Consider the following 27,642-nt stretch of genomic DNA (forward strand, 5'->3'; position numbering starts at 1 on the left):
GTCCAAACCTGGTCAAATTTCAGTTACTCTCTTTGTCTCTTTTCTGTGTCTTCCACCTGTTTGGACCCTAAAACACACAGTAAAACAAAACCACTGAAGAAAAGGAACACAAGCACATACTCACAGCAGCTTAATGAACCCGAAACAGACGCAGATTAAAGGGTTAATTAACCTCATGACAGTGTGTTTCTGCTCTTTTAGTCCTGCTGATGATGAAGGAACCTTTGACTGTGACACCGTCGTCCAGTCGGGTCATCGTCCTGGGTCTGAAGACGAAACCGTCCACTGTGGTCATCCCATGTGTCCGGTGAGCAGCTCTGTTACTATAGCAACATACACACTCACTGACCATTTTACTGAGTACACCATCTAGTACCAGGGGTATCTGCTTCAAGTTTCATCATATTGTGTGTTCAGAGATGCTCTTCTGCATATCATCTGTTGAAACTAGAGGTTAATTGAGATGCCGTTGACCTCAGTCTGGTCATTCTCCTCTGATCTCTGGCATCAACAAAGCATCTTCGCCTAAGTCCTCAGATTTTTTCATAGTTCATTATATAGTTTTCTTCCTCCAAACTGTTCCAAATGTTTCCTATTTGGGGTTTTATACCATATTAAAGTGATTCTATGTGGTGTTGGTATTCCAAACGCAGGGGTCAGTCTGGTACCAGAACACACTTACAACCAAAACCACCAACGAATCAACCCTATGCTTCCACAAGCTGAATCACTCACTGAATAAAAGATAAAGTTCATTGTTTCCACACATCTGTATTATAGAATCATCAAGTTTTATTCAAAAACTAAAACTCATAGACACGTATTGTAACAGTCGGTCAAAATAACAGTCTTATAATGTTCATGTGCTGCATCAGCTGATAGTTTACATGATAGCTCTGTTAGCTTAGCTCTGTTTTTAGACTGAAAACAGCCACAGTAAACCACTAATCACCTCTGTTTTCTGTTCTGTAAACCTAAACTAAAAGATGGGGGTTTTTTTTACACTTAATTTTTATTAGTTAGTTATTATCATTTTGTCATACAGAATGTAACAAACAACAATCAGCAACAGGTAATAGTCACAATCTAATAGTAATGATACTTTAGGTTACAGTTATGAAATTACAATTAAGTTACTTGATTAACTAAATTTTTAGAGCAGCTGTTTATAAAGCATTTCACTAAACTAACAGACGGTTTTAACAGACAACAGCTTGGTAAACCAGTATAAAAGATGTTAAAACTAAACTAATGTTAAAACACATTAAAATGTGGTAAAATGGTTTTAGTACATTGTAAAACTAAACTGTTTAATGGTCAAAACAGATTTAAAGTTGATTAAACTAGACTAAAGTATAGTAAAAACCAAAAAAAGAGATGCTGGAAACAGAATAAAAGTTGGAAAAATAAACTAGAAGTGTTTCCACTCATCTGTATAATGGAATCATCAATAGAGCTGGGTATCATGGCCAGTTTCCATAATCGATTCGATTTCGATTCATAAGGTTCTGAATCAATTAATCATGATTCGATTCGATTCAATTCGATTCAATATCGATTTGATTCAGTATTAACTGACTGATTCAAAGTAATATAGTGACACCAAAGTACAATTTTGAGTTGTAACCTGATTATTTGAGTACTGCAGTCATGCAACACATCAATACTGGGATCAATATTGATATTAGAAAGGAAATAAATATGACATTTCAGCAGTAAATTGCTGAATGTGCTCTTAAATAAAGAACGGGACACAAACATTCCCATGTTTCTACAGTGGCTCAGGACGGACTTCGTCATCTTTATTCTGTTTTATGGCTGGAGGCTCCTACTCACTGGGGGTGGGGTGGGGGGTGCGCTCCGTGATTGTTGGTCGGAGCAGAGTGGGGTTGGGGGGTGTGCGCGCTCCTGGGTGTTGGTTGGGGTGGGGGGGTGGTAGCGTAGCGGTCGGACATTGTCGCTTTACTCTTCCTCTAACTCCATACTCAGCCACAGGTGATAGTATGGATCCAAGTTATTATTCCGAGAAGGACTGGCTTCCGCGACTCAGCCTGGCGGCCACTTCCTTCACACTGCAGGTTCGAGTTTGAGGCCGGAGGACCTCCAGCGGAGGGGATTTCCCCACCGCGTCTTTTTCACGAGCGAGACCAAGACTTCCCAGGGGTTCGCAAGACAGAGCCGCCCGCAGTTCCGCGTACTCTCGGTCCTGCTCTGAAAAATCGATCTCATCCACTATTAATCGATTACGCAAAATTAAAATGAGATCGATCTAAGATCGATTCCATTGTTTTTTTTTTACCCAGCCCTAATCATCAAGTTTTTTTTTTTTTTTACAAACTAAAACTCATGGATGCTTATTTTAACAGCTGCTAAAATAACACTGTGTCTTATAATCTTCACATGCTGCATCGGCTGATAGTTTACATTATAGCTCTGTTAGCTTAGCTCTGTTAGCTTAGCTCTGTTTTTAGACTGAAAACAGCCGCAGTAAAACCACTAATCACCTATTTTCTGTTTGGGTTTGTGTTGTCAGTAGCTGAACTAAAGATCTGTTTGAATCCAACAAACAGGGTCAGAACTATCACAGTTTAGTCTGAACCGTGGATCAACAAAGGGCAACTTAGCAAAGATAAGAACATCCCATAATAACTTTATACCTTCATAAGCCTCAGAATCAAACTCACCTGTGTAGAAGAAATGCTAACATTTAACCATCAAACTCCATTCTTTACATTTACAGCTGAGTCCAATGGAAACAACACAATGACTCTAGTTTTATCACTTCTTTTCTTTGACTTGGACAGTTGTTTCTTTCTGGTTCTCATCCCCATCTTGGTCTTGTGTGACTCACTACACCCTCTAGTGGTCACATAAATCCCCATCACTAGAAATAAATTCACTTCATATCTGTACGATCCAATATGGTGGCGTCTTTGGCAGAACTTCACAGATATTTATTCTGAATACTAATGATAATTTTAGGTCATTTTAAAAATATTTGACGGTTTAGTAATAGACAGTTTGGCCTTTTTTTTTGTTACATTGTTTTCCTTGTGGTTTTTTGTTTTTCCTGTTGTTTCCAGTGTTTTGGTGATTTTCCTTTATTTTTTTATTGTGTTTTTACAGAATTTTGACCATGTAACTGTTTTATGGAGTTCAACTAGGTGTTAAAAAGCAGCTGGACTGATTTAGAAAAAAAAGAGCCCAAAACATAAACTACTGGGTCCAAATTCAAATCCTTGTTTTTGTTCAGTGTGTTCCAGTTCACAGTAGATGTTCAACATCCTAAATCTCTTATTGATGTACATTCTAGTGTCTTATTTAGTCCAAACCTGTGAAACTTCAGTTCTTCTCTTTGTCTTTTTCTGTTATTCCACCTGTTTTCCACCCTAATGATAATTTTAGCAAATTCTAAAAATATTTGACAATACAAATATTACATATAGACCCTTTTATACTTGTGAATGAATCTTAAAAGGCTCATATTTGTCTAAACCCACTTTCTTAGTCTGTGGTTCATTTCTTTTGTGGATTTGGACCCTAATAGTTCGTACAGTTTGAATTTGAACCCTCCAGCTGCTGCAAAACTATCTTTACATTCATTTAGACACAAATCCAGTGGATTTTTACAACCTGTTTTAATTCCTTCTTAATTACCTCCGCCAAGGAGGTTATGTTTTGCCAGGGTTTGTTTGTTTGTTTGTTTGTTTGTTTGTTTGTTTGTTTGTCTGTCCGTTAGTGTGCAACATAACTCAAAAAGTTATGGACAGATTTGGATGAAATTTTCAGGGTTTGTTGGAAATGGGATAAGGAAGAAATGATTAAATTTTGGTGGTGATCGGGGGTGGGGGGGCCCACAGGGGGGGCCACTGATCAGCCTTGGCGGAGGTCTGCGCTCTCTGAGTGCTTCTAGTTTATTCTGTTTTGTAACTACTTCCGTCTGCACATTTGCACATATCAGGTCCAGACTTCAGACCAACATTTCTCCAGTATTTTGACATAATCATTTGTCAGCAGCAGCGGTTGTAGTCCAGACTGAAAATATGTCCAAACTTGGAGCCCATTACCTCAAATGTTCAGTTGTTGGTTGAACGGGACAGAGCAGCACAGCCGACAACCTGGAGGGGGCGGGGCCTGAAGTGGCTCATGTGCATTTAAAGGGCCAGCGCTCCAAACCACCTTTCTGGTGTCATTAGTCAGAAATAGGGTTGAAGATGGACCTGTGGAGTTGAATGAATGAAGAATTCAGACCCAAGCAGAGCATTTACAGTTTATGGAGACCACAGGGAAATGTAGGAAAATAAAATCCAGGTTAAAGAGCCTCCTGTTCTCAGCTGCATTTGAATAGAGTTTTTATTCATCAGTTCAGATCTGCACTGTTTCTTATAAGCTTAAAGTTTGTATCTGTTTTATCTATTTATCTGGGTTTTTTGGTTTAGTTTTTTTTTTCCTTCTTTTTTTTTCATGCCTGTACTTTTTGTTGCTTCCCGGCGGAAAGGTTTTAAATGTTTTATGTAAAGCACTTTGAATTCCATTTAAAATTTTATTTAAAAATGCAACATATCACTCCTTTAATGAATTTTCTTTCTTTCGTTCTTGCTTTCCTTCTTTCTTTCTTTCGTTCTTTCTTTCTCTCTTTCTTTCCAGGCGCTGAGGAAACGTCTGCTGAGTTTCAGTTCAATGACAGAATCTTCACGTTGATGAACCTGAACCTGATGGTGACGAAGGACTGGGACATACAGTTAGGTTAACTCGCAATTAGACCAGTTAATTAAATCATATAGTCTTTAATTAGCAGACACATGATTTGACTGGATATATTTGATTAAATGAATTTTATGCAGCTTTATTTCAGTTCTGTTTCAAAGTCTACTTTAATGTTAAACTTCACAGTAACAGAAAAACAAAGACACATTTGAGTTTTTTATTTTCATGAACAGATACAAAATAACACTGGTCTACGAGTCAAATGCTTCCAGAATAAAAGTAGTGAAATTTTACCACTTGTGAGTCACTGTTAAAGACAAATCCGGTCCTCAATGCTGGTTGGCTGAAGTTTCACACATACAGTCTTGGGTCTGTAGCATAGAAGTCTCTCCAAGCAAAAAAAAAAAAATGTTGGGCACCAGACAGGAAAATGGTTACATTTCACCTCAATCTGTCAGATTTCTAAAGTATAAAATTAAGTATTAAATTGGAGAGAAAAAACCTCAACTGCTCACTTCATTGTGACAAAAAACATATAATGAGACCACACCATAAAATTAAGGTTGCTTACTTTTCTTGCTTTAAATCAAAATGTGAAATTTGAGAATTAACCAGAGAATAGGTTTAACTCCAAAGGAATATTAGTGTTAGAGCTACCAGATCTACTTCAAAACACTGTCTGCACATGACAATACATTCACTTTACAGGTTCTATCAGTGGAACTAGGGATGTAACGATATAAAAATTTCATATCACGGTTATTGTGACCAAAATTATTATGATTATCATTATTATTGCGGTGTTGTTGAAATTGTGTTCAAAATGTTCAAAAAGTACTAATACACTGAAATAGTTTAACCAAGTTGTATTTAAAAAAAAAAATAAATAAATAAAATAAAATAAAATAAAAATAATTGGCACAATGTACCTTCTCTTGGCAGAAACATTCAAATATTAACCCTTAGTGGTCTGAGCCTGTTTTGGTCGTTTTTCAGTACTTTTGATTTTGCCTTTATATACTATATAAACAAATGTTTACTATACCCATGTTTGGTATCTTTTTTTCAGTACAGCTTCATCTATTTCATCTGCCTATTATTTTTTTCACTTTAACCTACTATGAAAACATAAAAGGCCAGAAAACACACAAAAAATAAATAAAATCCAATTTGAAAAATGTATGTAATTTATTGCATAAATAACACAAAGATGCTTAACGAACCTTTTCAAAGACTTTAAAAGTGAATATTGGTTCCAAATATTAGCTATATACAATTAAAATTGTAATAAATTAAAACTATACTCAAATATTTGACATAAAAGCAGATCTTTACACAGGGTTTTTTCCCCTAAAAGTGCAGTAATCAAACACAGTATCATGATAGTTAGAATTTAAACGGTAATACTAACCGTCTGCAATTTTACCACGGTTTATCGTTATACCGGTAATCGTTACATCCCTAAGTGGAACATTTATAAATCTAATATATAAATGTACATAAACCAGCATGTATGGGGAATAACACTTGATTATAATACCTGAAAAACATCAGCAAACCAGCACTTTGGTCATTTGTTTCCAATTAATCTGATTAAAATACGTAACATTTAGCACATTTAATCTCTGAAGCAGATAATTTCTAAACAAAAAAAAATTGTAGACCAGTGTAATTATCACCAACAAGACGTAGTGTTTGTTAAAAAAAAACACTCCTCCTTTCTGTTATTCTGGCGTAGTGTTGTGTTAAAGCGACTCTCAGGGTTCCATAGTGTGTTGTTTGCCTACATTGTGTCGTGCGGCTGCGATGTGTGACCTGACCTTTTCTGAAAACTAAAAAAAATGTTTGTTTACTTAAGAGCCAGACAAAGAATGGGACAACAGGATCACTAGAACAAGCTGAATCCCTGCATTTCTGTGTTAAAATGTCAAAAACAACAAGGACAAAAATAAGAAAAGGGACGACGACAGTAACACGATGGAAAATAAAACACATTTAGATCCTTATTGATTTGTTTCATTTGTTCTTTGCTCTCAGACTTAGTATCAGTCTTATTTATCAGCGTTAATGGTCATCTGTTATTCTGTATTTCTATCAAAACTAATGTGAATAAACCTGTAATAGATAGGAATAAAAACAGATTATAGTCTGTGTGAATCATCCTGTAAAATGTTGGAGAAACACTTTTATTACAAATTGAACAGGACAAAATAAAACAGCAGGCAATGAAAATACTACAACTGAAATATTATATATACTTATATGTATTAAACTGTTTATGTGTAATTTAAGACACTTTATGCTGCTTTTCCAGCTCAGTTCAGAGAGTAGAGTCAAAACACTGAAATAAAAGTGTTTTTTTGATTTGTGTGAATAATCCTCTCAATAGGGAACAGATTATAATATAATGAATATTAAGACAACATATAATTTTGCTAAGTTTAGAAGCTTAATAGTAAAATAACAGTTAAATCTACTGTTGAAGCTTCAGTTTTCATGTACAAAGTATGTTCAGCTTTGGAAATAACTATTGCATCACCCGTGGTTTTCTGTAGAAACTTCACTTGACTCTCCTCTAGCATCATTTTGATAATGTTTCCAGGTCGTTTCCCATCATCAGATGTTCTTAATCATATGTTAAATTACTTATTTAGGTCATAAAATTAAATACAGCTCATTTCTTTGTTAAATCTAAAGCATATGTTAGCTTCTCACTACTTTTTCACAATGGAAACAAGTGTTATTTCCAAAGCAGTACATGTACAGATGAGGAAATATGAATAAAATGATTAGAACAGAAACAAAGTGAATGAAGTTTAAACCTTCAGACGTAAACCATCTACTGATATAAACTGTTTAATACCTGTTGATCCACTAATAAAAACTAAAAAAATGAACCAAAAATCTTGAAATATGGCATAAAAGTCATCAAATTCTTCTAAAGTGAGGAGAAAATTTGCAAAATGCTTGAAAAATAGCAAAGTTAATCATTTCATAACATCTAGAACCCTGTATTTATTCTGTTAACCCTCAAAAACCAAAACCATCTACTGATCTAAACTGTTTAATACCTGTTGATCCACTAATCCTATCAATACATGGAAATAATTGGTGTAAAATACAGTTCTTCATCTTTTCATGCTCATCAGATATGACCCATTTGGACGTTCAGAGGCTCTGTAGTTACCATGGCAACACCGTCATCTTCTACAACATTGATTCACCAGCAAAACCCATGGAGCTGGATCAATGACAGTGGATAAAATGGACAAAAATGAATAAAACAACCTAGAAAATAATAAATAATGTGAAAAAATAAGCAAAAAGTTTACTAAAATAAAGTAAAAGAGAATAGAATTAGCAACAGAATGAGCAAAATCTGCCAAGGTAATGGATAAAATGAACAAAAATGAATAATAAATCAAACAAAATTATAAGTAATGTTAACAAAATAATCCACAAACTGAACTAAATTGGGGGAAAAAAAGGATTAAAAATGAACACAAGCAAGTAAAATAATAAATGACATTAACAAGATTAACAAAAGTGAATCAGAAAATTTATTAAATAATAAATGACATGGAGAAAATGAGCAACAAATGAATAAAAATTGAATATTGACTCACCAGTAAAACACATGGAGTTGGATCAATGACAGTCGATGGAGACACCTGGTTTATGTTCAGTTAATGAGAGATTTTACTGAAAAAGTAACTTTTTTGTCAGTTTTCTCTGATTTGATATAATAACCTTTGAATTTACTCTGAGCTTTAATGAACATCTACATGATCAGTGAATTAAATACAGGAAAATATATGATTTATGATGAAAAATCTAAACACAGAGATTATAATAAATAATGATAAATCACGTATAAAAGGTTTCAATTTGGAGAAAAATCATTTGGTAGTTGCATCAAAAATACTAAAAAGTCTTTAATGGTTAAAACACAATGAAACAGATGGAAAAGATAACATTTAATTCCACAGAATGACACATCAACAACATCAGTGTTTTTCACTAAACCACCTTCATGGTTCATTTAAATGATCTTTTAACAACAGTTGATTTTTCTTTTTTTATTATAAAAATAATAACATTATAATGTTATATACATTTAGTTGTTGCATTTTCATTTTGTTTTTGAGGTATTATGAGGAAGTTCTTACACTTACATGAAACTTAAAAATATTTATTAAAGGTACAATATTGTCTAAAATCAATTAACAATTAAATTTTTTCATCACTTCAAAAAACAAAGGGCGATACTGCGATTTTCCCTGCTGTTCACTGTTTTTATTAACTAGGCATGATTTTCAACACTTTTACTGATGATACTGCTTTAGTTATAATTTCCATTAATTATAATAATTCTGGTTAAATGTAAAAGGAATAATAATAATAACTCCTCAGTAATGACAGTCAATCAGTTGTTGATCACTGTCTGTTTCTGAATACAGCGTTTCCTCTTCACTTAATATTGATAAGATTAATAAGGACTTCTACAGGCTTTTATTCTATATTTTTATTATTTTCCCTTTTCTGTTTTTATGTTAAACATCATTTAGAGTTTTTTCTGCTCAAACATTGATGATTCTTTTAGGTTTTTTTAACGTCGCTGTGATCTTTTGCAGCCTTGTAATGATCGTCTGTGCTCTTCTACTAAACCCAAAATATGGGAGTGAGGTTCTGATCAGAGCTAAATCTATCATTATCCAGTCTAACTCATACACAAATGGACAAAAGTATGTGGACACGTTGAATCCAGGTGTTTCTTTTCTAACAGGGGTCTGGGATACAAAACAATAATGACTAATGTCAGAATATAGTTTTATGTTATGGGATAAATATATTGATTATTTATATTGATGTTTTTACTTTAAATTATCATGAACAGGACATCTTACAGCTGTAGACATGATGTGTCCCAATATTTATGTCCACCACCCCTTTATCACACTATGTACATGTGCAGCCATGATGATGTAAATATGTAAATAATATTTAATTTTTAATTCACATTCTTATTTACATAAATATAATTATATATAATTACCAAATTTCTTATTTTTTCTCTTTATATTTTAATTTACACTTGTTTGTGTTTGTTTTTTGTCTCATTTGTCTTTTTCTCTGCACTTGCTTGTTGTTTGTTGCTGCTGTTAACTGTGAAACTTCCCCACAGTGGGATAAATAAAGTCTTATCTTATCTTATCTTATCTTATCTTATCTTATCTTATCTTATCTTATCTTATCTTATCTTATCTTATCGTTTATAAACATCAATGTTTCCTTAAAGGTGATTTGTAGATTTTTCTTCCTCAGTGAGATGTGTAAAAACTAGATAGTTAGTAGTGGTAGAAAATTATTATTTACAGTCAGAGCATGAAAATATTATGCAAATTTAGAGGAAGATCATTTAAAATCATAGTCATGGATAAAAAATAAATATTGAGAGAAATTAAGTCAAAAACATCTGAGTCATTTTGGAAACAAAGATAATTTAAACCAAACTAACCAATGCAATGATATTTATCCCATAATATAAAACTATATTCTGACAGTAGTCATTATTGTTTTGTATCCCAGAGCCCTGTTAGAACAGAAACACCTGAATTGAATGCGTCCACATACTTTTGTCCATTTGTGTGTGACTTATGCAGTAATGCTATGATGCTATGGATATAATAACATAAAATAATGGTGTTGGTAACATTAGCTGCTGTGGTTGTGCTGAGGCTGCTCGATGCTGAGCTCCATTGACACCAGGTTTAAAGGGCTTGAATGCCTTCTGCTGAGGCAGGCCATCTACTCACCTCTCTTTACATGCCCTCTGGCGTGGCCCACTGGCCTTTGTGTCACCCAACAATGATGGTACCGGGTCGCCACGGCCCCGGGACCGCCATTGTTTGGTTTCGTCCAATGGGAACGCAACAAATAGACGTTTACGTGATGTGTGGGTTGGCGTGCATATGTGTGCATATGGAAATGCAAAGGTGAATGCATGTGGAGCGAACGTCTCTTTCACACCGAGGTTTTGCATCTGTTCTGTGACGAAGGGGAGGGAGACGTCACACAAAGAAAGAGCCAATCACACATTAGCTGTTTGGATTTATGCCAGGGCTTTTAGGCTTGTAAGACTTTAGTACAAGCTGCAAAAGGTTAGTTTTTTTTTAACAAAAAAAGAGGGGAAAAAGGCGGCTGAGACGAAATGCCCTACACACCGTCTGGCTTCTTCTGTGACCGGTTGATCCGGGAACGAGAAAGGAGAGACGGGGAAGGATCTTTGAACAAACCGCTGCGATTCAACGGCCAGGACTACAACACCCTGAGGCAGGAGTGCAGTCAGAGGAAGAGCCTGTTCGAGGATGACTCCTTCCCGGCCACAGTGGAGTCTCTGGGCTTCAAGGAGCTGGGACACAAGTCCAACAAGGTCAAGAACATCGTCTGGAAGAGGCCCAAGGTAGGAGGGGGTCGGACCGCGGACAGGCAGGGGGGAGGTGGGCCGGTGGGGTACGGGTTCACCTTACGACCCTCTGGGGTTCAAATACTCACTGTGGTTATATTTGGACCGATGGGAGTCACTAAACCTTCATGTAGAGACAACCAGTGCATCTCCAACTTCCTCTTTGGGTGTAATATTCCAATCAGACACATGAGGCTGAACTTTAACTTCATGTTTGTTTGTTGCTGTTGCAGGAAATCTGTGAAAACCCTCAGTTTATTGTTGGAGGAGCCAGTAGGACAGACATCTGCCAGGGAGATCTGGGTAAATGTTGCTTTTTTTTTGGACATTTTCAGCCACATTTTCCTCTGTTTATGACTTTGGTTCACTCAGATTACTTGGAATTTGTAAAGTTCTGTTCAGTGGAAGTGATTATGTTCTGGACAAATGACATGCATTCAGTGGACAGAAGTGAAAACACCGCTCTAACAGCAGTATTAGCTCTTCTCTGGTGCATTATTTGGTCTGTTCTTAGACACATGTGTGGACTTTGCATCAGTTGTGTTTGCTTCAGGTATGTGGACATGCAGCTCAGTGTTTGGTAGAACATCTCATCCATCCCATCCATCCCTGCACACGGCCTCTCGGTCTGCAGCGGCCTCCCTATATTGTGCTTACTCTTTTGGAAGGGAATCCGACCAGCAGCATTTCTCATTGTTGTCCCGTCCAGGCTGCAAATAAAGGGGAGCACAGGGACAAAAGTCCTGGCAGACCCTGTTAAATGTTCCCTGTTGAAAACCTTACATTGTTGTACACCTGGACAATCAGAAAACACCGCCGTCAGCACTCAGGCTTTTCCTCCAGCAAAACAGAGCGCGTCCATCAGAGGAGTTCCTGTCGGCCTTTGTTTTTGTTTTAAGTCAAAGCACAATCGGTGAGGTGTGTGTGTGTGTTCTTTACGTAACGGTTTCACGATTGAATGAAGCTCAGGTGATCAGTGATGGAAAGTAACTGCATACTTTACTCAGATACTACAGTTACCTACAGGTTTATATGGTCTATGTCGACATCTGACAGCTTTAGTCCAAGTCAGACTCAGCTTCATTTGTCAGTTTCACCATATGTACAAGTTACACAGAAAACTGAAATGAATAAACTCTAAAGCCTACGACACCACAAGGAACAGTAGAAATAGAAAGTAGAATATTACTATAAGCATATAACTATAAACATACAATATAACTATAAACATATAACTATAACATACAATAGAACTATAAACATGTAACTATAAACATACAATATAACTATAAACATGTAACTATAAACATACAATATAACTATAAACATATAGCTATAAACATACAATATAACTATAAACATATAGCTATAAACACACAATATAACTGTAAACATTTAACTATAAACATACAATATAACTATAAACATATAACTATAAATATACAGTATAACTATAAACATATAACTATAAATATACAGTATAACTATAAACATATAACTATAAATATGCAACTATAAACATACAATTTAACTATAAACATACAATATGACTATATTCATACAATGTAACTATAAACCAACAATCTAACTATATACATACAATATTGCTATAAATTATACAATGTAGCTGTAAACATACAATATGATTATAAACACAATATGACAATAGTCATACAATGTAACTATAAACATGCAATATATTTATAAACATACAATGTAACTATGAACATACAATAAAACGATAAACAGTTCCATTTATAGAATAGTTCTATTTTAGTTTAGTTCTATTTTAGATCAGTTCCATTTATAGATCAGTTCTGTTCAGATTCATTCTATTTTAGATCAGTTCTGTTCAGATCAGTTCTATTTTAGATCAGTGCTATTTCAGATCAGTTCTGTTCAGATCAGTTTTGTTCAGATCAGTTCTGTTCAGATCAGTTCTATTTTAGATCAGTTCTATTTTAGATCATTTCTGTTCAGATCAGTTCTATTTTAGATCATTTCTGTTCAGATCAGTTCTTTTCAGATCTGTTCTATTTCAGATCAGTTCTGTTCAGATCTGTTCTATTTCAGATCAGTTCTGTTCAGATCAGTTCTGTTCAGATCAGTTCCATCTGTCTGATCTGTGTAATGGTCTTCCTTCCAGGTGACTGCTGGCTGCTGGCTGCCATCGCCTGCCTCACCCTGAATGAGAAGCTCCTGTACAGAGTGGTTCCTCAGGAGCAGAGCTTCTCTGAGAGCTACGCTGGCATCTTCCACTTCCAGGTCTGAACCCGCCCTCATGTACTGTAGAGTCCAGACAAAACACACCAAACACAGACACACACAAATACAACTCTCATCCCTGTCTCCTCTAGTTCTGGCGCTATGGAGACTGGGTGGACGTCGTCATTGACGACCGCATCCCCACCTTCAACAACCAGCTGGTGTTCACCAAGTCAGCGGAGAGGAACGAGTTCTGGAGCGCTCTGCTGGAGAAGGCCTACGCCAAGTGAGTCAGCGTTCTGTCCTACACTGCATCATGACCTTTAGTTTATTTACACTTTATTTCAGGGACGTACAAGCTGCTGTTCTAATTGTGTGTCTTAATAGAGTATTTTTAAGGGTTAGTCTATACATGAAATAAAAGCCTCCAATATTAGATCTGTAGTAACATGGTGATCCCAGCTTTTCCCAGTTTATTCAAGTCTGTGCAACCTTTACATTTCAGTCACAGAAAAATAAATCCTGAGATTTTTCAGAGGAACACTCATCTAAAAATGTCAGACACTAAATGGTTAAATTCTTCTTCATTCCATGGTTCCACACACTTTAAACCTCCTCATTTCTTTTACATGGACTAAAATATACTAAAACTAGTGCATTCAAGATGTGGTTGTTTTTATGTTGGGGAGAGCTGACTTATGGGAAAAGATCTTCCACCTCCTAGACTTCATCATCATCAATACCGAGGGTGGGATGTGAAAAGGGGGTGTTTTCTAAATGTACATTTTGACCCTGAGGGGCAACACCCTGGTCCCCCAGCACAGATATTTGTTGTATATTCATGCATGTTGTACCACATTTGTCCAGCAGTCACCGCCAAAGCGTAATGTTAACCTGTTGTTCGAAGTGTAAGCAACATGATTCTGGGCAGAGCAACATGATTGTAAGGCTGTTGAATTCCACAACTACTAATGGGTGCTTCTATGAAACTGGGTTTATTTTAGTATCTGGCACTTTTCCAGCTTTTTAGATCCAATAATGAAAGGTAAATGTAGACATATTTCCCCTCAGGATGGACCTAATGATGACCTCAGATAACTGCAATAAAATTATACTCTTGCTCTGATCCATCCCATGATTAATGAATTTTTAATCAAATGTTGGGTCCAAAAATAGGACCCAAATATGGACATTAAATCTCTCTAGGTGTCAGTGCACTAGATGTGAAAACGTGTGTAAATGGTCTTCTATAGACTATAAATAAAGACACTGTGTTAAATGTGTCAATCCCAGTGGTTTTTTTCTAATCCACACATGTGGGTTTTTCATCAGTCTCAGTCTCATTCCAGGTTTGGTGTAGAACCCATTGTGTCCACTTGTGTTACATGCAGAACCTGCCCAGTTAAACATATATAAATTGCAAATGATTTTACAACAGCGGTCATTTTTGTGAAACACTCTGTCTTGAACAATTAGTTCAATTCTGAAAATGTACCTGTGAGAGAACAAAGATATAAAAAAAAAAAATAGTAGCACGTAATTTTTGTGTCCTTTTGATCGTGTTACATGCAGATTTTTGTGTTAAATATAATGTAAAATAATATAAAAAATATGTTTTATCTGAAAAATAGTTTCTCTTTTATCTCAGTAAGTATTTATTTTTAAAGCAGAACCAAAGTGCTTCCAAACTTGCTTCATAACATTAGTCTGGTTTGAATTTTTAGCCCCATGTCCTGTTTTTAGGACCAGTTTCATAGAAGAACCCTAATATCTCCCAAAATATTGGTGCTATCAGCTTGCTGTTTTTGTTATTCTGTTCCTTGAGCAAAAATACAAAAGTATGCCAAACTGCAGCAGTCAGCTCTGTACAGACACACACACACACACACACACACACACACACACACACACACACACACACACACACATACACACATACAGAGTCCACTTCCCTTTTAAAATAGAAGATGTCATGACACTTAACATCAGCCTCTTTCTCCCACTGGGCTCTACTAACCCTCCTCTTCCTCTAACTCTTTGTCTTTCCTCCTCCTCCTCCTCGTCTCTCCCGTGGAGGCTTCACGGCTCCTACGAGGCCCTGAAGGGAGGAAACACCACCGAGGCCATGGAGGACTTCACCGGAGGAGTCACTGAGTTCTACGAGATGAAGGAGGCGCCCAAGGAGCTTTACAAGATCATGAAGAAAGCTCTGCAGAGAGGATCGCTCATGGGCTGTTCCATCGACGTGAGTCACACACACATCTGGGATTTAACAACTAGGGCTGTGTATCAGCAAGAATCTGGTGATACGATACAAATCACAATACTAGGATCACAATACAGTATTTCACGATTTATCACAATACTGTTAAAAATACAGTTTTTTTGTTTGTTTCTTTTTTTAAAATGATTTTTTCCTTGAAGAATTGAATTACACCCGAAATCTGCACAAATACTAAACACATTTTTATTTGATCCCAACAGGATCTAATGCTATATCACAAAATGTTCCTGTGTTAAAACTGAAATGATGTTTTCCAGACATTACAGTTTAAGATCCTGTTCAAAAGTTCATATTCTATTAGTTCGGAACTAACATCAGAACATTATTTTAGTTCAATCCCAACAAAGGAACTAACATTATTTAATAAAAGAGTGTTAAATAATAATAAATAAAATATAACAAAAAAGAAAATCGAAAAAACAATAATGAACCTTCACCATATCTGCATTTGAATAGTTATCTAAAAATATCGATACAGTACTTTTTAGCTTACCAGCCGACAGGCCGTAAGTTATTGTCGTCATGTGGTGTCCGGCGTCGTCTGTCGTCTGTTACAAAAATTTCAATCGTCTTCTTCTCTGAAACTACAATTCCGATTGACTTCAAACTTGGTATACAGCTTCTTTATGATGATGTCAACAAAAGTTAGAGAAATTATTTGGATCCAGATCTGATTCTGGATTTGGTGCCACTTTGAAAAATGTCCCCATTATAAGAGACAGGAAGTGGATCGATGCAATAACTCAGTAAATATAAATGATATCCAGTGTAAATTTCTACAGTCCAGCCCTGATGGGGAGATGGCCAAAACATAATGGCCACATGCTGATCAGGATCTTCTTCTGGATCCAGGAACTTACGGAAAATTTAACATGGGCTCTTATGGGGAAAAAATTTCAATTGTCTTCTTCTCCCAAACTCCAGTTCTGATTGACTTCAAACTTGGTATACAGCTTCTGTATGATGATGTCAACACGAAGTATTGAAATTATTTCAATCTGGATCTGATTCTGGATTTGGTGCGACTTTGAAAAAATTTTCCCATTATAAGAGATAGGAAGTGGATTGATCCAATAAATCACTAAGTATCAATGATATCAAGATGGAATTTGAATTTTTTACAGATCTGATTGGAATATGACCAAACATGGGCCATTTCTGTAATATAATAAATACACAGAACTGGGTGATAATAAATGGCATCTGGATACATTTCCCAAAGCTTTTAATTTGGCTGGTAAGCTATAGGGACATTGGTCCTATTTTTAATATCGATACAGTATTGTGATAAGAAATATTGCGATATATTGCGGAACCAATCTTTTCTTACACCCCTATAAACCGCAAGTCAGAAAATATCCCATCTGTGGCATCCCTTCAGTATTATGACGATGGGTTATGATAGTTTATGGTTAATTTGACACTAAAACAAATACACCACATGGACAAAAGTATTTGGACATTATTCTGTTGGTGTTTGTATTTGTTATTTTTCTTTTTTTGCACTATTGTGTGTTTGTTTCCTGATCTGTGTCAGCGTTTATGTTTTATCCATACTGTTAGTCTCTATTTTTGCATTAGTGTAGTTTCTTAGAAAAACAGGGACAAGATCTGCAAATTAATAACAGCTACAAGTCACACATTCATCCCATTTTGTGCATTTCATTTGCGTATAATAAGACCTGTGTATATTGTACCCGTCAAGTAAATTCACATAAAAATAATCACCGCTTAAATCTCTAGAAATGTCCTATTTCAGACTGGATAACTATTAAACTAAGTAATAAACGAAGAAATATAGAACTGAACATCAAATTAACAACTAAACAGGTTTAAATATATACACCATATGGACAAAAGTATGTGGACACTTTGAATTCAGGTGTTTCTTTTCTAAGAAAACAATAATGACTAATGTTGGAATATAGTTTTATATTATGGGATAAATATGATTGCATTGGTTAGTTTGGTTTAAATTCTTATCTTTGTTTCCAAAATGACTCAGAGATGGTTTTTCTTAATTTCTCTCACCATTGATTTTTTTAAATCATGATTTTAAATGTTCTTCCTCTAAATTTCTAAAATATTTTTCCTGCTCTGACTGTAAATAATGATTTTCTACCACATGTAACCATCTGCTTTCTTCACATCTCACTGAGGAAGAAAAATCTACCATTAAACTTTAAGTAAATATTGATGTTTCTAAACTATTTGGACATAAATATTGGGACACATGTCTACAGCTGTAAGATGTCCTGTTCATGAGGATATGACAAATAAACATCAATATTTCCTTAAAGTTGCATGGTAGATTTTTCTTCCTCAGTGAGATGTGAAGAAAGTAGATGGTTAGTTCATTTTCATGTGTTTTTGTTTTCTCTATAATTAGGTTCCATTTCACTCCATTCCCTTTTGTTTTTCTTTCATCTTCAGGCTCTTGTTCCTGCTCGATACGAGACCAGAACTGTGACGGGACTGGTGAAGGGCCACGCCTACTCTGTGACGGCGGTGGAGGAGGTAAGAACAGACGCAAAACTAAGATACTAAACAACTTAAAAAATGACAGCTGAGAGATAAATGATGTGAAAGAGGCAATACTTCCTAAAAGACGCAGTAGGGTGAAAATGGAAACAAGATTAATAATGTGAAACATGTAGAAGATGCAACAATATGGAAACAGTTAACCCTTTAACCCCTAAGTATTATTATTATTATTAGTAGTAGTAGTCATAGTAGTAGTAGTGCATTAGTACTTACTTATATTACTTATTATATTGTTGTTACGACTACTAATACTATTATCACTTTATTATAATATTTATCCAGTGATTATTAAATTATATATTAGGGCCGTCAAAATTAATGCAGATTAGTCCATCATCGTGATTAATCTGATAAAAAAATGTTAACTCCATAAACCCATCTGCAGAATGACTGTGATCATCTCCTCCAACACATCTGGGTCAGTTTGTCCCAGTAGAGTTAGCGTTAATACACATGATCACATGGTCAGCTGATCCGGTAGTGACAGGCAGCAGAACCAACCCATAAAGATGGAAGAGTGGAAACAGCACGTTGGTCCTCTGGATGGAAATATGAGGACAAAAAACCCCAGGACGGAACAGTTGGGTACAGCTGTTTAGTTTGAAGTTTTATTGAAACTGTTGAAGGTGTTTAATAAACACGTTAAGTGCACATTTATTCCCTTCTTTCTTAGTAAATGGTCGGTGCACAGGACTTTTCCACACTTTTATGGTGCCCAAAGCGCTTTACAAAGCCTCCCACTCACCCAGTCACACACACACACACACACACACACACTCATACACCAGTAGGCGGCTGTCAAGCCCAACTGGGACCCCACTAGGGTTCAGTGTCTTGCCCAGGGACACTGCGACATGTGGACAGTTGGATGCAGGATTCGAACCGACAACCCGCTCTACCAACTGAGCCACAACCACCTTGAGTCAATTTGCTGATGCAAAACGAAATGCAATTAATATAGATTAAAAATGAATTATATTTAATCGTGATTAATCCACAGCAACCCTGTGATTAATCTGATTAAAAATTTTAGTTGTTTGGCAGCACTAAAAATATATATACGTACATATTGCATATTATAACATAATTACATATTTATTATTGTTAGTACTTCATTATTTAGCGTTTCTACTGCTAATATATAATTACCTGTTTTTTTTACTACTGTTTTTATAACTACTGTTATTACTATTTTTTTTATACTATTTCTTGTATCTTGTAATATTACTTATATGTATATATTTGTTTTTGTGCTGATACTGGAATTTAAATTTCCTGAAGGATCAATAAAGTTCAATTTTATCTAATCTAATCTAATCTTACTTTATCTAATCAAATCTAACCTAACCTAACTTAATCTAATCTAATCTAATGTAATCTAATCAAACCTAACCTCATCTAACCTAACCTAATCTAACCTAACTTAATCTAATGTAATGTAATCTAATCTAATCTAATTTTATCTAATCTAACCTAACCTAACTTAATCTAATCTAATCTAATCTAATCTAATTTTATCTAATCTAATCTAATCTAATCTTACTTTATCTAATCGAATCTAACCTAACTTAATCTAATCTAATCTAATCTAATCTAATCAAACCTAACCTCATCTAACCTAACTTAATCTAATGTAATCTAATCTAATGTAATCTAATCAAACCTAACCTCATCTAACCTAACCTAATATAATCTAGTCTAATCGAATCGAATCGAATCGAATCTAATTTTATCTAATCTAACCTAACTTAATCTAATCTAATCTAACCTAATCTAATCTAATCTAATTTTATCTAATCTAATCTAATCTAATCTAATCTAATCTAATCTAATCTAACCTTATCTAATCTAATCTAATCTAATTTATCTAATCTAATCTAATCTAATCTAATCTAACTTTATCTAATCTAATCTAATCTAATCTAGTCTAACCTAACCTAACTCAATCTAATCTAATCTAATCTAATCTAATCCAACTTTACCTTACTTTACCCTACCTTACTTTACCTCACCTCATTTTATCCATCATTAATCCTGACCCCACATGATGACATAGATTTAATCCTAGTAACGTTCGTAGCTGTTTTATTGCAGGTTTAATGTAACAACAGCAGCTGTTTGATGAAGATCCACTTTAATAATGAACGGAAACAGGAGAAGAAACACAAATCACCTGTTTTTTCCTTCTGTTGTTTCAGTGTAAAGCGTCTCAACACAAGGAGTCCAAGGTCCGTCTGGTGAGACTGAGGAACCCGTGGGGTCAGGTGGAGTGGAACGGCCCCTGGAGCGACAAGTACGAGCACCCCGACACCTGAACGCAACCTGCTCTGTTTAAGTCATTCTGCAGTTTTATAGGAATGTGTGTGTGTGATTCTGTCTGTGTTTGATGGACAGTTCTAAGGAATGGGCCACGCTGTCCAAGGCCGAGAAGGAGAAACTACAGCATCAGAACGCAGAGGACGGAGAGTTCTGGTAGGTCCAACGGTTTGCACCAGGTTAATCCAACGGGTCGAACTTTAGTCCCAGAAAAACTACAGCTGAGCGATAAATGATGGGAAATTCTATCATCATATGTTATAAAAGAGACAGAATTATGTAAAAGAAGCAACAAGATGGAAACAGGAAGAAGACAAAGTAACAAATAAAGCAAGATTTAAGAGACATATGAAGACATGTCAGCAAAAACACACCTTTATGAAATGAAACAGATTTATTAATATAGTCACATAATAACAAAAGTTAACTCAGGACACTTTTCCTATAGAGTTCATTCAGTTCAGTCACTTTGTTTCATTTTTGTCTCATTTTTTTGTTCTATCTGCACTTTATTTGTTCAGGTTTGTTGACCTTCATCCATTTAAAACAACAAAAAAACAGAATCCAGGGCCTGACATTTGTAAAAATATTTGGGAAATGAAGCCAGTTCGGATTCTGACCAGAGCTGGATGAAATCAGTTATGAGTTTATTTTCAGGACATTTTCAGATCAGATAAGATCCTTGAATAATTCACATTATATAATTCTCCTCCTCCTTCTTCTCCTCCTTCTCCTTGTTGTTGTTTTTCTTCTTCTCCTTTTTCTTCTTCTCCACCTTGTTTTTCTTCTTTTTCTTCTTCTTCTCCTTCTTCTTCTTCTTCTTCTCCTCCTTGTTTTTCTTCTTTTTCTTCTTCTTCTCCTTCTTCTTCTTCTCCTCCTTGTTTTTCTTCTTTTTCTTCTTCTTCTCCTTCTTCTTCTTCTCCTCCTTGTTTTTCATCTTTTTCTTCTTCTTCTCCTTCTTCTCCTTCTCCTTCTTCTCATTGTTGTTTTTTTCTTCTTTCGTCTTCTTTCTTCTTCTTCTCCTTGTTTTTCTTCTTCTCCCCCTTCTTCTCTTTGTTGTTTTGCTTCACCTTCTTCTTCTCCTTCTTCTCCTTGTTTTTTTCATCTTGTTCTTCTTGCTCCTCTCCTTGTTGTTGTTGTTGTTGTTCTTCTTCTTCTCCTTTTTCCTCTTGTTCTTCTTTTTCTTCTTGTTCTCCTCCTTGTTCTCCTCCTTGTTGTTTTTCTTTTTCTTTGCCTTCTTCTCCTCCTTCTTGTTCTTCTTCTCCTTCTCGTTCTTCTTCTTCTTGTTCTTCTTCTTCTTGTTCTTCTCCTTCTTCTTGTTCTCCTTGTTGTTCTTCTTCTTGTTCTTCTCCTTCTTCTTTTTCAGGATGTCATTCGAGGACTTCAAGAAGAACTACACTAAGATTGAGATCTGCAACCTGACCCCTGACGCCCTGGAGGACGACAAGATCCACAAGTGGACGGTTTCTGTGAACGAAGGCCGGTGGGTGAGGGGCTGCTCGGCCGGAGGATGCAGGAACTACCCAGGTACCACGGAGAGTCCAGAACCGTCTGATGATCCAGAACGGCCTCTGAACTCTGACCTTAGGTCTTCTCATTGTTTGTTACATGAGTAATGTCATAAAAAAAACATCCATATTTTATGGACGTGAGGGTTAATTTGGATAAAACATCTGATTTTAATTATCCAATATTACAGCTTTTTGCTAAAATCCACTCAAAACCAAATTGAATTTTCATCATTACTTTTGTTGTATTTTCTGCTCATTTTCCTTCAATAACTTCATGTCAACCGTATAAACCAGTTTTACAGGCTTATCTTGTACATTAGAACAAACACAATAAGGTTTATTGTTAAAATATAGATTATATTTATGACTTTTAGTAGGTTTAGACAGTGTTTTTCAACCTTGGGGTCGGGACCCCATGTGGGGTCGCCTGGAATTCAAATGGGGTCACCTGAAATTTGTAGCAATTGATAAGAATAAAAATGAAAAACTTACTTATTAAAAATATACGGTGAGTATAGAGAGACAATCCCAATCCATAAAAGACATGACAAACTGAAGCTGAAACTGCAGCACTGTGGTTCTGTTTATCTGTCAAATGTTCATTGTGGTCAGTTTCAGATGCTGCAGCTCTTTCATAATTCATAGTTTGAGTTCTTGTTTGTTCAGTATTAATTGTCAGCCTTGTAAATCCAAACTGGACTGACTGTACATATCCTGACCAAGGAAAATAAAATTCTCCCTTTGTGCAGTAATCTACACCTGGCTTTTCTGCCTCCATCTATAATAATATCCATGATATAGACTAAATGTCCTCTAAAATTAATGTTTATGTGCAACATAGTATAGCAAACTATTACATGATCAAAAACTAATTAATTTTAGGTAAAAAAAATAAAAAATAAAGGCTCCGTTTTGAATGTCTGGGGTCACCAGAAATTTGTGAAGTTAAAATGGGATCACAAGCCAAAAAAGACTGGGAACCACTGGTTTAGACGGTGTTTCCACGTTCACTACAGAGCCTCTGAGTGTCCAACTGTAACTGTAACTTTACACCAATTATCTCCATGTATTGATAGGATTAGTGGATCAACAGGTATTAAACAGTTTAGATCAATAGATGGTTTTGGTTTTTGAGGGTTAACAGAATAAATACAAGATTCTGGATGTTATGAAACTATTAACTCTCTTCATTTGTCAAGTATTTTGTTCATTTTCTCCTCAGTTTAGAAGTATTTGTTCACTTTTATTCCATATTTCGAAGTTTTTTGGTTCATTTTTTCCTTATTTTTCAAGTACTTTGCTCAGTTTTTGTGCATTTTATCTTATGAATAATTGGGGTATTTTACACCAATTATTTACATGTATTGATGGGATGAATGGAAGAACATCTATTAAACAGTTTAGATCAGTAGATGGTTTTAGTTACTGGTGGATGTTTTGGATCTTTGCCAATTTACCATCAGTGTAATAGTGTTATGAATTATCAGTACATCACAAAATATGAAGATGGAATCTTTAACCAAACGCTATATCACAGTGATTTCACATGAAATGAGAAAATAAGCAAACAAGAAAAAACAGGTCTCTTACTATAAAGCGATCCCGTTCACTCTGGTTTCTTCTTCCTAAACGTCCTGCAGACACTTTCTGGACGAACCCTCAGTACCGCCTCCGTCTACTGGAGGAGGATGACGACCCCGAGGACAACGAGGTCGGATGTACATTTGTGGTCGCTCTGATGCAGAAGAACAGACGGAAAGAACGTAAGATGGGCGCCAACCTCTTCACCATTGGATTCGCAATTTATGAGGTGAAGACGCTCATTTACACCTTAAAAAAAGACACAGAATCAAGTTTCAAGGTTCATTCAATAGAAAATATTGACTGAAATATAGTGTTTTATTTGAAGTTACATATAAGAGAATAATAGTCCAGGGAGCTCAGGATGAAGATGTTTTCCAATCCAATCCAATTTTATTTTTAAAGCACTTCAAAACAACCACAGTGGACCAAAGTACTGTACAGAAGATTAAAAGCACAATACAAATTAATAAAAGCATTAAAAACATTAAGATCAAATAAAATAAAATAAAACAAGTTAAAATATAAAAACAGAAACAAAATGTCCACATTGCATGAGTGTCAAAAGGCCAAGGAGAACAGGTGGGCTTTAAGAAGAAATTTAAAAATGGGCAAGTAGGAAGCCTGTGTGATCTACAGAGGCAGGTTGGTCCACAGTCTGGGACCAGCAGCAGCAAAAGCCAGATCTCCTCGTAGGTTGCACGTTGGTCTGGAAACCATCAACAGCAGCTGATCTGAGAGAGCGAGTGGGAGTGTATGTGTGAAGGAGCTCAGAGAGGTAGGGCGGTGCAAGACCATGGAAGGTTTTAAAAACAACTAAAAGTATTTTAAAATGGATTCTAAAATGGACAGGCAACCAATGGAGCGACGCTAAAACCAGAGAAATGTGCACATATTTATGAGTGCCAGTTAAAAGACGCGCAGCGGCATTTTGCACTCTTCGAAGACAAGCGATGGAAGATCCTCTAATCCTCAAAAACAAAGCATTACAATAGTCCAGCCCAGTGGTGATGAAGGACACCGTCTCAAAGTGGTGCTCTGGGATGACTGGCTTCACTTTGGCCAGCTGCCATAAGTGAAAGAAGCCTGACTTCACAACTACAGTCTAGTGGGAAAACACATTCATCCTGTACTCCCTGGATTATTATTCTTTTATGGATTATATAACATCGTCTAGTGACTAGATGATGTTAATCCGTCTCCCTGGTAGCAATTTTGTATCATGAAACCAAGACGGAAGAAAATGTCTTTTGAAAGTATTGAAGGATGTTAAAGCTGTGTATGATGTTCATCACAAGTTTTTCAGCAAACATGTAAAACCTGAGTCATAGCCTAAGTATCATGAATCTGGGCACTTTCAGAAATTTGTCACGACATGCTTTGTGGGAAGTGGAGCTTTACGCAGCCGCATTATGGCTGCAGCGGCAACAAACAAGGAAACAGCTTCATTACCTCTTGTTACTGCAGCTGCAGCTGCAGCTGCGTGGAGCTCTGCTTCCCACAATGCACGTCGCGACAAATTTCCAAAAATGCCTGAGTGACCTCCCGGCTCTGTTTGTAAACAAATGGACTGTTTATGGTAGAGTACACTTCGAAATTGTTCACCATGAGGGAAGAGATTCAGGTGAGTAATCCGGGAAAGACTTTCGGATTCATGATACTTAGGATATGACTGGGGTTTGACAGATTTGATTAAAAAGTGGTGACGAAAGCAATATGCTGCTTTAAAATGTCATGTAATGTAAAAGTAATGTAACTATTAATCAACAAACAAAACAAGTTAACCTTCTGGTATCTAGGTGAGCATATTATGCACACTTTACACTTCATGTCATATTATTTTTGAACAATTTGTTTTAGGTCAGAATTCAAAAGTTGTTCATTTTTGCATGATTTGTAAAATTCTGAAAACCTTTTGAATTTACTCTTTTTCATGAACATCTACATGATCAGCTAATTAAATATGGGGGGAAATACATGATTTATACCAAAAAATGCAAAATACAGAGGATAATATTATAATTAATATTATAATAAATTGTGATAAAGTACTTAAGAAAAGGTTAAATAGAGAGAAAAATTGATTTGGGAACTGACACAAAAGTAGCTCTGGGTGTTTATGGGTTAAATGAGAAGAAAGGAAATGAATCTGAATCTATATTTGGATTATTTTTGATGTGAGCATTTTTTGTGTTTGTTCTCAGGTGCCAAAGGAGGTAAGATCTGGACGAACGTCCGTCGGAGGAGCTGCACTTTCTAAGTTTCACCACACCCTACATCAGCTGTTTCCATATCTACTCATTCAACCTGTGATTATTGGCGTTTCTTGAATTTGACTCGTCCTCGCATCCTTTTCAGATGCACGGGAACAAGCAGCACATGCAGAAGGACTTCTTCCTGTTGAACTCGTCCAAGGCTCGCTGTAAGTCCTACATCAACCTGCGCGAGGTGAGCCAGCGCTTCCGCCTGAGCCCCGGCGAGTACGTCATCGTTCCCTCCACCTACGAGCCGCACCAGGAGGGCGAGTTCATCCTCAGGGTCTTCTCTGAAAAGAGGAACACCTCAGAGTGAGTGGGTGAGGGCGATCAGGGTTGGCCTGCAAGGGGCGCAGTGGGCGGCGCCGGCCGTGTGGCAGCAGCATGTGTTTAGTAGCATTTCTGTGTTTTACCAGAGCTGGGTATTGAAATACAGCACAAGTCAATGTCAGAAACCAGTCAAATCATTCTGATTTTGGCTTTTACATTAATGACAAATAGGTGTAAATACAGTTTTGTTTTAAAAATGAATAGATGTTCGTATTCTTTATGCAAATCAAAATGCAGATTTTGTCCCAAATGTAAAAAAAAAACATCACTAGTGTAGTACGAACATGTATTTACTACAATACTCAGCTCTACTGTGTAGATTTTCATGTTGTTTTACAGTTCTGATTTATGTGTTCAACCCTGGGAACAATTAAGAGACCACTGTTATTTTCTATGTCTAAGTTATTATTTACCGTAGAGACATTTCTTCCAAATTATAAGAAACAATAATGGCATTTAGATCTTTTATTTGGAGAAAACGATCGAAGCGATAGAAAATACAGGGTTTTCACATCACACATAATGCAAAAAATCAAGCTCATGTTCATTTAAAGAATATATAGAATTGATATTAAGTATTGTTGATTATTATTTAGTAGTATTGATATTCCAAACTCTCACCAGCAGGGGTCAGTCTGGTACCAGAACACACTTAAAACCAAAGCCACCAACAAATCCACCCGATGTATCCACAGACTGAATCAGTCACTGAATAAAAGATAAAGCTCATAGTTTCCACATCTGTATTATGGAATCATCAAGTTTTATTCAAAAACTAAAACTCATAGTCACTTATTTTAACAGTTGCTAAAATAACAATGTGTCAGGTGCTGCATCAGCTGATAGTTTACATTATAGCTCTGTTAGCTTAGCTCTGTTAGCTTAGCTCTGTTTTTAGACTAAAACAGCCACAGTGAAACCACTAATCACCTGTTTTCTGTTTGGTTTGTGTTGTCAGTAGATGAACTAAAGATCTGTTTGAATCCAACAAACAAGGTCAGAACTGTCGCAGTTTAGTCTGAACCGTGGATCAACAAACAGCAACTTAGCAAAGATAAGAACATCCCATAATAACTTTATACCTTCATAAGCATTAACATTAGAAGAAACACTGACATTTAACCATCAAACTCCATTCTTTACATTTATAGCTGAGTCCAGTAGAAACAACATAAGTCCCTTTTCCATTGGACATCTGCGCAAAACTTTACTGATATTTACAAAATGTAGAAAAAACAGAAGTACTTAATGTCATTTTTTTCATTAAATCACAAATGCGATAATTTGTTTATTTATTATCGCAAGATGACACGAGAAGTCATTCCATAAACATGGTGACGGACGTAAATATCCTGGTGATTTACTGATATATTCATTATCATTATATATTTCCCCTCTATCTCGTACTAAATTGAAAAATGATTCAGTTTCCTGGTGTGTCCA

At 35.9% G+C, this 27,642-nt stretch overlaps 1 protein-coding gene across 1 annotated transcript in view; it reads left to right on the forward strand.

Annotated features, from left to right (window-relative positions):
* Nucleotides 1-10,918: 10,918 nt before the first annotated feature.
* LOC115413932 (calpain-3-like) overlaps nucleotides 10,919-27,642 on the forward strand; it is a 29,312-nt gene continuing 12,588 nt past the window's right edge. The window contains exons 1-12 of the mRNA XM_030127069.1: nucleotides 10,919-11,170; nucleotides 11,407-11,476; nucleotides 13,320-13,438; nucleotides 13,531-13,664; nucleotides 15,455-15,623; nucleotides 18,096-18,179; nucleotides 20,405-20,499; nucleotides 20,601-20,678; nucleotides 21,889-22,049; nucleotides 23,674-23,843; nucleotides 25,819-25,830; nucleotides 25,973-26,181. Coding sequence (XP_029982929.1) covers nucleotides 10,919-11,170; nucleotides 11,407-11,476; nucleotides 13,320-13,438; nucleotides 13,531-13,664; nucleotides 15,455-15,623; nucleotides 18,096-18,179; nucleotides 20,405-20,499; nucleotides 20,601-20,678; nucleotides 21,889-22,049; nucleotides 23,674-23,843; nucleotides 25,819-25,830; nucleotides 25,973-26,181 — 1,553 coding nt within the window. The remainder of the gene's footprint in view (nucleotides 11,171-11,406; nucleotides 11,477-13,319; nucleotides 13,439-13,530; nucleotides 13,665-15,454; nucleotides 15,624-18,095; nucleotides 18,180-20,404; nucleotides 20,500-20,600; nucleotides 20,679-21,888; nucleotides 22,050-23,673; nucleotides 23,844-25,818; nucleotides 25,831-25,972; nucleotides 26,182-27,642) is intronic.

The sequence above is a fragment of the Sphaeramia orbicularis genome, chromosome 22 (genome assembly GCF_902148855.1).
Source record: "Sphaeramia orbicularis chromosome 22, fSphaOr1.1, whole genome shotgun sequence".
Lineage (NCBI taxonomy): Eukaryota > Metazoa > Chordata > Actinopteri > Kurtiformes > Apogonidae > Sphaeramia > Sphaeramia orbicularis.